Genomic DNA, 11106 nt, shown 5'->3' with positions numbered 1-11106 from the left:
ATTTTTCATCAAAATTAAGATTGAGAAAACATGAGTTTTGGAAACATCTGAATCTGAACTATTTGGCTGTCAGATTCGGATACATGTTAAAATTAACAGTTATTCATGAAAAATCAAATCTTTTTGAATTTTTTTAAATCTTTTCCAACTTGTAGGATTTTTTAAAAAAGAAATTTGTACTTATTGATTTTAAACAATGTACAAATTTTCTATTAATACCAATTGCTGAACGGGTTGCATACTGAGATGTATACAAGCTAAAGTGAATTTTAGCAACTAAAACATAAATTTTTATGTATTCACTTTTAAAAAACAATTTTCTTTTTATTTTCTTCCCTTTCTCCTCCTTAAAATGTGATATACATGTAAGTATATCACCATTTTGATCTGTTCAAAGAAAATTTTAAACTCCCCCTTGAATCAAGATTAGATATTAATCAGTTACCTCCCCCTAGCATAACAATTGAAATTCATATAGAGGGAGATATCAATGATTCGAAAGCTCTCCCTAGAAAGATAAAATCTAAAGCATTGAATGATCAGTTGCTCTCCTAGAAAGTATTTCCTCCCCTAAACACAAGATCTCGGGATAAAGCACCAAATGTATCAAGGAAATTAAGAACTATACTCCACCATGCCTATTTGTTGAATCGAGAACTTTAGCCTAACCTCATCTAACGATTTTGTAAACATGTCAGCTAATTGTACTTTAGTAGGCACAAAGTAGAACTCTAGATCTTCCTTTTCTACATGGTCCTTGATAAAGTGATAACGAATGTCTATGTGTTTAGTCTTAGAGTGTTGGACCGGGTTTCTAGTTATGGTAATGACAATTGGGAATCACAATAGATTGGGGTTTTAGAAACCTTAAAGCCATAATCTAACAGTTGAGTTTGCATCCAGAAAACTTGTGAACAACAGTGAGCTGCAATAATGTACTCAGACTCAACTGTTGTTAATGAAACACAGTTTAGTTTCTTTAATGACCAACCAACTAATCTACTTCCCAACATCTAAAGTGATCCGGATGTGCTTTTCCTATCTACATGACAACCGCCATGATCCGCATCCCTGTAAGCAGTAAGATTGAAATCAGATCCATGATGATACCAGATTCCAAAGTTAGGTGTGCCTTTAAGGTATTGGAAAATTCTAACCACCGCTTTGGAGTGTGATTTCTTTGGGTTTGACTGAAACCGAGCACAGATAGTTACAGCAAGTGTAATGTCTGGTCTGCTGGGAGTCAGATACATGAGAGAACCAACCATACTTCGATAAAGAGTAATATCAAAGGGTTCCCCATTTTCATCAGTATTGAGCAAAGTCCTCATTGGGGTTGACATTGTTTTCAAATCAGTCATTTTAAAATGTTTTAGCATATCGTTGATGTAATTGGTTTGACTGATAAAAATGTCATTTGGTAGTTGTTGGACTTGTAACTCCAAGAAGAAATTGAGATCATCAAGCTTGCTCATTTCGAATTTGTTGGTTATTAGGTCACCAAATTCTTTGCATAGGTGCGGGGACGTGGAACCAAAATAATATCATCAATGTAAATCGAAGGGGAACCAGAACTCTTTAACCAGAATTGATCGATAGAAGTGCTTAAGCTGGAAGCATGAGTTCAGAGTTACCAATTGGGTTCAATTGAACGACAAACACATATTTCTTCTTTTATAAAGTTTATATATAACAGTTATGTTTAAGTCTGATTACAAAAACAACGTAGTTACGAATTGCTACATTAAGGGTGTGTTTGATAAAACTGAATGGTTTAAGCGCTAAATGATTCATAATCTAAAGGTTTTGAATGAACATAAGTTGTTTAATAATCATTTTGAATGAGTAATATTAATGATGTATAATTACCTTATTAACCTTTATATGAATAATATCTAGAATATAGTTGTTTAATAAGTGTTATTGATATAATTTAAAGAGAATATTACTTAAAATTTATGTTCTTAAAGGTTAAGAGAGTATTTCAGCTCTAAATGGTTCAACAATGAATATATGAATCATTCAGCATCATCGATGTCAGAAACAAACGCGTTGAATGTTGAATGGTTCGTCATTCAGCGTTGAACAATTCTATTAAGAGGCAAACAAAAATACCCTAAAAATACATTTTGAGACAAGTATTGCTACATTGGGCCATTTCACTTGTTTTCCTTTTAACTACATAGTTTTATGTGACCCGTGTTTGATCAATCGCAACCCAAATTGATACATTTTTTATATGAGTCAAAATTCACATATATCATCGTGTTATTGTTCTCAATCCAGGTCATTTAAAACATAATATTGATTTTTGAAAATCTTTGAACCTGTCAAAAGATTGCAATGGTTAAGCAAACAACTTTTACACAAGATATTAAAAGATCTCAAAAGGTGTACATGTGACAAGAGCATTCATCGTACCAATGTCACAAGAGTTGTAAATTCTTGCCGCAAGTTGCGATTAAACCTGGGCTTATTTTATGTCAAAGCTTCCACGTGACGGATCCCAGTTTTAAAGTATCGGGTACCACCAAACTATTGCTACATTTGTGATATGAAAAGATAATGATGGGAATGAATGAATGAATGATGTGGTTATGCTATTTTTGGTCTTCTTTTTATGTCAACAACAATCGCTCCATTGCAAAATATTGAAAAAGTTGGAAAGCAAAATGAGTACGTTAGGAAACTTTGGTCTCTTTTAGGTACGCAAAACTACACCATTACTCTTCCAATGCAACCCAAATAGTAAAATATTAACGCTTTATATATAAACAAAGGTCTTCACTTTTACTACCGTGTGTAAGTTTTGTAATTATTAGAGGTATGAAAAAGGTCCGACCTACGGATCTTTATACCTTTTGAACCATGTTGATTGACATTTACAAGATAGAATGGCAAAAAGATCATCATGAAGTGTTATTCCAAATTGTTTATAATTTCTGTTTTGAATTCGGGGTTTTTTTTAGGCAAAAAACTTGAATTAGCCACAACAACCACGACACTCTTGTATATGGTGCCTCAGTCTACTTCATTTGGCTAGAGCGAAACAACCGTTTGTTCAACAAAAAGACGTGATATGCTTCTCGTCTATTTCAAGATATGTACGCTACCGTTAGACTTAAACTGATGTCTATCAGATTTAAGGATTCAAGGCAAGTAAAGGAGCCAAAGATCGCTTGGAATATAGTTTAAGTTTTTGTTTGTTGAGTTGTTTGTTTGGTTGGTTTAGCCTTGTCGGTTGTTAGCGGGATGGCTATAAGACACTCTTATAGTCCTTGTGATGTATTGTTCTTTCTTTTATTTTCTTTTATTATTTTTAATAAAAGTTCATCATAATAAATAAATAAATAAAAAAAAAAAAAAAAAAAAAAACATGAATTAAAATAGATGGATTCGAAGATCATTTTTTTAACGATGATTCGAAGAGCAAATTGAGTACAAACATAGTCTGCTTGAAAATGTATACCCTACGATCTACTTGAATACAACAATTAAAATAAGCCCTAGCACTAAACCAATACAACCGAATAATACAAACATAAGACAATACAAATGTGCATTAGATACATTATATTGTTAGGATGAGTTGTAGAATAGTGTAGGGGTGTGTTTGGTCACTAGGTACAGGAACAAACGAATGGGTTTAGTTCCCGTGTAAGGTGATTGGTTAATTGAAGAGGGCCTTGGCCTAGCGAGATCGAGGTAGGAGTATCGATGAGTCTGCTGACCTTGATGTTATAGGTTCAAGTCCTGTTTATTATATTATTCGTGTAAAATGATTCAGGATGCGTGAGTTTGTCATTCAAAAATGGGTTTTACATACTAGGTTTCAAACCCACAAATCAAATCTAGGGCGACTTTAACCTCATCTAGAGAGGTGGGTTTAAAAAATTCATATTCCCATTCCACCGTATCAGTATTCAGTATCCATTGTACACTATTGACTGAAATAAAGTCAAGACAATGGTTGTAATTTGTTAAAGTCCCCGACTAGAGCGACTAGCCCCGACTAGTCGGTATATTGAAGTATTCAGTCCAGTTCTTGACTAGTTTCCAACTTGGACTATTTATTCAGAGAAGATCATCAGAAATTTAATTTAGTCAGTTAAAGTCGGATTTAGTCGTCCGAAATCAGTCAAATACAATCAAAGTCAAGATCGGTCAACGTCCAACTACTCTTGGAATTGACTGATTCCTCAAGGTCCCGACCGACTAGCCCCCCTAGCGACTTTTACAACCTTGGTCAAGACTCGAAATACATACATCTGATTCAATCAAATATGTAGTCAAACCACTGCCCAAACACATGAGAAAACTTGACCCAAAAACCAATCAATCATGCCAAATCAAAGAAACAAGGATGGTTCAGGTAACTTATTAAAAAGCTAAAACAATTCCTCAATTTAAAAACAAAAACAAGATCTAATAGTAAAGATAGAAACGTTGTTTTTTTCAAAACGAAAAAATTCATGAAAACCTAAACCTTATAACGGGAATCATCACCTATCCTTTTTATGCATCGCTCGTCTCAGCAGAGGTTGCAAGATGATACATATTCTGACTATAAGCCGCAAACTGTTTTACATCTCACTCAAAAACACCAAAAATGTAACTCAAAACCAATCCATAAAAAAAAAAAAAAAAAACAAAAAAAAACTCACTTATAAGCCTTCTATCTCTACTTATCTCTGAAGAAGATACCGATGTTTTTTTTATCTTTTTTTTTTTTTTAGGTTTTTCTCAACTAAAATTCACATTTCACCTGAAACGCCAACCTTCATCTGCTATAGCAATTTGAACTCCAAACTAACCAGCAATACCTGCAGAAGGTAAATGGGGCAAATTAGTAATTTTAAAACATATGATTCATTATAGATTAATCAACACATTAAAGCCATTAGCTTGAGTGATATATCAACTGTTTGCCAACACAGAAAAATAAAAAGGTACTTTTCATCATGCATGTTCAAAAGCATCTTCTTTTCAAGTATCAAAAGAGACTAATATGAATGTTGAGTCAACAAAACACATACAGATATACAAGATTAAAGCATAAAATTATAACAGTTCTAAAACATTAAATTATAACCTATTTGAAATATAGAACTCCAGGGCAAGACTGTATAAACAAAATTAGCATTTAGTAATTACTAATTAGTATAACAGTTCTATCGTCGTTTTCGAAGCAGTTTTTTTAGTTCTATGCACTGTTGTAAAAAACCCCGATTACTCCTTTTAATGAACATATTGATCCAATTTAAAAATCCGTTTAATAATCGGCCAGCGTCGGTAAATGGGTCAAAATCGGATTTGTTGATCAAAGTGAAAATTGGTCAACATTTTAACATGAATTTAAACTAGAATTTTAGAGTTTTTGAACAAATGAACAATTATACTAATGTATTTAGACTAGTATGTTAAAGTTTATGATTATGGTTTTCTTTTATATTTACATATATAATACCTCTGTTTGTTTGTCGTTTAGCAACACTATAACCACCAACATAACCAGGAGAGTTTATAGTCTGCACACCAGAACCATCACCGCCACCGCCTAACCCATACCCGCCAAACGACCCAGATTCCTCTTGCTCACTATTTGCCGACCGCCAAGTTGGGTCACCACCATACACCGAGCCGCCACCGCCACCGCCACCACCATCACCATAAAAGTCTGAAAAAGGCCCGTCATAGCCACCATTAGCACCACCATACGATGTCGCAACTCCACTAGTAGCACCATTTCTACCATACCCACTACCTCCTAAACCATAACTATTATCGCCTCCATAATTAAGATTTCCCGTTTGAGTAGTCGAGTTCCCGCCACCTTGATTTGCAATCGGGTTAGAACTCCAATTGAGACCCGTATTCCCAAACACACCACCTCCAATCGAACTTGACCCGGTCGAATTCGACCCATAATTAAACCCACCATTACCCCACAAATTCCTTGGAGTCGAGCTGAAAAACGATACGTTTCCACCATTCCCGACATTCCCGATATTCCCAACATTCCCAACATCAAAACCGATGGGACCCGCATACCGATTTGAATTTCCAGCAAAATACGGGTTCGGGCTCATTCCTCGTCCATAGTTCATATTCATATTCATACCCCTATTATAATTCGGGCTACTCATACCGGGCTCAAAGTTTAACCCCATTCCATAACCAGAACCAAACGGACTGAACCCACTTCTAGTAGCCATCCTAGCAGGGCTAACACCATAACCACCAACCGCACCAGGAGAGTAAGGTGGTCCCTGACCATAGTTACTAAACAAGCTACCGGTTCGACCCAAACCATAAGGAAAACCACCAAGCATGGTTCGGTTAGGACTAGGAGAAAGCTCTTTTGGAACGGCTCGTTTTACTTCAACCATTTTACCGTTCAGTTCATGAAAAGTTTTTAATAGTACTTGGTCAACTGCATCCTCTGAATCAAAAGTAATGAATCCAAATCCTCTTGGTCTTTGTGTATTATGATCATACATAACCACAACATCCGTAATCATACCAAATTGTTCAAAGTACCTTTTAAAATCGTTTTCTGTTACTGTCGAAGCTAAACCTCCTACAAATATCTTTTTCGTTCGATTAGGACCAGGTGAACCTTGAATACTACTACTGTTTCTACTTATTGTGCTCTGATCATCCCTAGGAACAGCCTTTTTTGCCTCAACCTAACATAATTTAATCAATATCAATAAGTTTAATGATCACAAACTTGTAATTAGATAAATGTATGATTGTAAATTGTTACCATTCGGCCATCAATATTGTGTTTCTCTTTGATAACTCTCTCTGCAACAACAGGATCAGCGAAAACAACAAAACCAAAACCGCGTGCGCGTCCAGTTGTGTGATCTTTCATGATCACAGCTTCTAAAACTTCACCAAAAGTACTAAAATATTCTTGCAAACGTTCTTCATTTGTATCCCATGAAATCCCACCAACAAATAGTTTACCAAGATCCGACTGCATTTTCTGTAACCCAAAAACAAAATCAATCAACAATCTAAAATTCAACACATCAGACCAATCAATTGTTACCAAACTTAGCAAAATTAGTTCTAGAATGATTGAAAAAATTCATCTAAATTACCCAAGTACAAAAAGTGAAAATGCAGATCAGATTAAAAGCAATACACCTTAGTTTTATGTTACAATCAGATTAAAAATTAATAATTTACTTAATGTAAATAAGGGTATTATCGGATTCAATCAAGAAAACATCGGATCCTTCTAACTATGAATAATTGAGGTCCCTCTGAAACAGGGTTATAAAAATTAAGCAAATCAATCGATCAAGAAAACAACTTTATCGAACTATAAAAGATACCCAATACGTAAATCGTAAAATTAAGGCGATTGAAAAAATACCCAGATGACGAATCTTTAAACTTTAAGATCTGAGAGGATGAACAATAAGAAGTAAGGGCGTGTTCATGCCCCTTTCGATTATATTTATAAGGTTTTTCAGAATATGATGTGTAAATCTAGATGTGGGCTTGTGTTGTTGTATGCAAAAAACGGAGGATGTTGAAAAAGATCGAATTATAATTAAATGAAATTATGAATATATGTGGTAATGTGCGTATATATACATGTGAAAGAAGGGAAAAAGAAAAAGGAAAAATAAAAAAGAAATAATTTTAGGATGTTGTGTTTGATTGGATATATTGGATCGTTATGTACTTATGGGAAAATCAATGGCAGTAGAATGTACATCTATCAATCCTATGTATGTACATGCTGAATGGTAAGTTAGTGGCAGGAAAAGCGGTATTTGTTGGTTGAGCTGCTCAAAATCGATCCTCCTTTTCTTCTGCTCGGAATTTTGGTCAGCCGTCGGCTGTTCTTTGTGCTTACATTCGATCTAATATAGTTGTGGTGGATTGTATTGCTCTCTGCGTTTTGCTTGTCAACATGTTCTTGTTTTCGGAGGCTAAGTCAGGCTAAGTCGTTGAAGTGCCTCTTGAAGCATGGGGTTCTTATGAATCATATTCTCGAATTGGGTTGGGGTTGATGTGTGGTGCATTGCGCAAAGCAAGATAGTTTTAGGAGGCTTATTGACTCTTCTTTACCGGGCAATGACGAGTTCTTGTTGGCGGTTCCTTTGGCCAACCGGGCTAAAAACTTTACCATAATGGTGTGGCTTGAATTTCGTGGTTTGTCGGTCGGTTATGCCTTTGTGGACAACTATAAGAAGGTAGCTAACAAATTCGGTGTGGTGTTGGATGTGGCCAATGCTTCGAGTGTGTTAAGCAACTAGGTTCGTTCTTCGTGTTTGCCGATACTTCTCTTGTGGGGAGCATTTAATGTTTTTGTGGATGTCATGGAGGCTTGTTCAAATTCAGGAAGTTTCAAGTTTGGGTGGAAGAGGTGACATATTGACTTTCCCTGAATCGGATTTTCGATGATGATTTTTCTGCCATTGGTTGCATCTTCAAATCTGTCTATTCTTTTGGGTAAGGTGTGTGTAAGATTTTTTTTCTCATTTGTCTCGTTTGGATAGATTAGTGGATCACATTTTTAAGCGCTTTATTACGAGCGATGTTTTGTTTCGAATATTTTAATGTTATAGAGAGAGGAGCCTCTAGTGAAGTGTCCCGATGTGTATTCATGAAAATTTAACTCGATACAAGATGCCTTGAATGACATGGGTGTAAACGTAGTTACGGTGTCTACGAGTGGGTTAAGTTGCATTCCTCGCGCGTATGATAATGTCAATCCCTATTGTTCCATCGAGTCTTCCTCACCATAATGATAATGTTAGAGGTTCTCATTGTTGTGGAGTTGAGTTTGGTTCTTCATGTGATGTTTTCAGAAGAAATGTTTGGGCTCACAAGGAAAGGCTTTTGGATTCTAGTATGGATGTGGTAGCCTCCAAGTCTTGCTTAAAGAAGAAGAAGGTGTTGTTTTCGAGCCATGTGGGCGTCGAATCTCCAGTGTTTTTAGATCACGGTTTAAATTTTGATGAGGTGGTTAAGTTTGACTTTGTTGCTGGTTTAGATTCGGGGGCGATGTTCAGTCGGATGTGGTCGGGTCGTTTGCTACCTCGTCTTAACGCCTTGGTGGTGGCAGTAAATCGGTAAAGTTTGCTAGGGTCGAAGGAAAGTTAAAACTAAAAGTAAATGCAAGATAAAGAATGTTTCAGGTTTCGAAGTGGAGGTTTACTAAGTTCATGACGAGCATGAAAGACGTGGATGATGTTTCGTCCAACAATTAGTTGATGTTTTCTTTGATGGTTTGGTTGTAGTATTTAGTTTTCTTTAGCTTGTTCGATTCTTGTAATGGCTTTGTTTACCAGTTTGTTGAGGGTGTGCTTTTGTTTCGCTTCCTTTATAGTTAGGGTTGTTCTTTCCGATTTTTCTTTTTACGTGCTTGTTTGTTTGTACTTTTCTTGTACTTGTTTGGTCTCTTTCATCTTTAATGAAAGATTTTCGTTCTATGTTTTTTAATCAGGAAAATAACAATTGTACATGATGCATTGTATGTATGGCCATGTACCCAGGGGCGGAAATACACGAGGGAAGGCAGTAGATTTGAAATGTTCAGACCTAAAATTTTGAATTTTCATATTTTGTCCTCATAGTCTTCATATTTTGCTCTCAAAGCCTCTATATTTTGCTTAAAAGCATTTACATTTTGTACAAAAGCCTCTATTTAAATAGATTTTTTTATTTAATTTATTTATTTTATTCATCTGTGTATCTATTTTTGTTCGATGATTCTCTCTTTCCCTATTAGGGTTTGATCTTGTATTGATTCAATTACTGCTACTGTGAGTGTAAACAAGTTCAAATATGTTGAACTTGTTAGTGAGTGACTGTGTGAACTGTATTGAATTACAATCTTTGATTGTAATTCTTTTTTTCTTTTTTTGGTTTATTGTATCTTTTGGCTTCCTGTGATTGGAAGATTTGGAACATGTGATTGGAAGATTATATTTCTGTGTATTTGTTCATGGTATAGAGCCGCAAGGCTTGATATCGTTCGATCCGGTGTATAGTTGATTTCTAATTTTTATATCTAAAAATTAGGGTTTCTGTTCTTCGATTCATCTTCTTTCAGCCGGTTGAAAGAAGAGTGTTATTCACTGTGTTTGGTTTCAATTGTTGATCCTTGTGGTGTTGTGGTTCGTTGATTCATAAATTAGGGTTTCATTTCAAAACCCTAAAAGTGTTCTTCCGCTGCTAGTGTTTGGATTCTTCTTTGATCAGTCTTCAAATGGGAGTCTCGTGTTTATTTGTGCTTTCTTTTGTTAAAACCCTTAGACCAAATCCCTACGCCCAACTCTTGATCTAGATCTCTGAGATCTATGAATACCTGATCAAGCATAGTAAGATCTTGACCAGTATTATTTGTGTAAATCATCTCTACAGGTTGTCTGGCTAGTAGCCAGTCCACTGGGGTTTGTTTTCTTTTCTTACAGGTGTCTGAACCATGGATTTGTTGTAGTTTTTTTGTGTTAAATTTTTTTATTTATACTATTTGTTCTTGATTTTTGTTCTTTAAATTGCATATTTTTTTTTCTATTATGTGTTTGTTTCTGATTAACATGGCTAGTGATACTGAGTCAAATACTAGTGTTACTAAGATTAGCAAACTTGAGTTTAATGATCCCTTGTATTTGCATCCAAGTGATACATCTGGTGCTTCACTAATAACACAAAAACTTAAAGGTACTGAAAATTATAATGTGTGGTCATGTGCTATGAAACTCGCTTCGCAAACTCAAAGTAAATTAAGGTTTATTGATGGTTCGTGTCCTAGGTTTGAGTATGAAGATTATGATGTGCTACTTAGTCAATGGGATAGATGTAATTCTGTGGTTCTTACCTGGATTTTATTGTCATTAACTGAAGATGTTTACAATGGTCAAATTTTGCAGAATCTGTATGGTCTTAGTTAAAAGAAACCTATGATAAAATTGATGCTTCTGTTACATTTAATCTATATCAAAAAATTAATTCATGTAGTCAATCTGGTCAATATTATCTGATATTATCATAAGTTGAATGTATGTGGAAACAATTTGATGATATGATTAAAATTGATGATATGGTATCTGCAAATAAATCATTTCAAGAACA

At 35.0% G+C, this 11106-nt stretch overlaps 2 protein-coding genes across 2 annotated transcripts; both read right to left on the bottom strand.

Moving 5' to 3' along the window:
- Positions 1–1013: 1013 nt before the first annotated feature.
- Positions 1014–1343, bottom strand: LOC139901489 (uncharacterized mitochondrial protein AtMg00810-like). Its single transcript, XM_071884198.1, has one exon. It carries the CDS (start codon positions 1341–1343, stop codon positions 1014–1016), a length of 330 nt encoding a protein of 109 aa, XP_071740299.1.
- A 2987-nt stretch (positions 1344–4330) lies between these two features.
- On the bottom strand, positions 4331–7544 carry LOC139897898 (uncharacterized). The gene is made up of 4 exons (XM_071880611.1): positions 7391–7544; positions 6770–6994; positions 5468–6689; positions 4331–4823 (listed from the first exon to the last, which is right to left on the bottom strand). The coding sequence occupies exons 2-4, from the start codon at positions 6989–6991 to the stop codon at positions 4810–4812; spliced, it is 1458 nt and encodes a 485-aa protein (XP_071736712.1). The 5' UTR covers positions 6992–6994; positions 7391–7544; the 3' UTR covers positions 4331–4809.
- Between the last annotated feature and the right edge of the window lie 3562 nt (positions 7545–11106).

The sequence above is a fragment of the Rutidosis leptorrhynchoides genome, chromosome 3, assembly GCF_046630445.1.
Source record: "Rutidosis leptorrhynchoides isolate AG116_Rl617_1_P2 chromosome 3, CSIRO_AGI_Rlap_v1, whole genome shotgun sequence".
Classification (NCBI taxonomy): domain Eukaryota; kingdom Viridiplantae; phylum Streptophyta; class Magnoliopsida; order Asterales; family Asteraceae; genus Rutidosis; species Rutidosis leptorrhynchoides.
The sequence above is the reverse complement of the archived record's forward strand: the minus strand, read 5'-3'. Positions and strand labels throughout refer to the sequence as shown.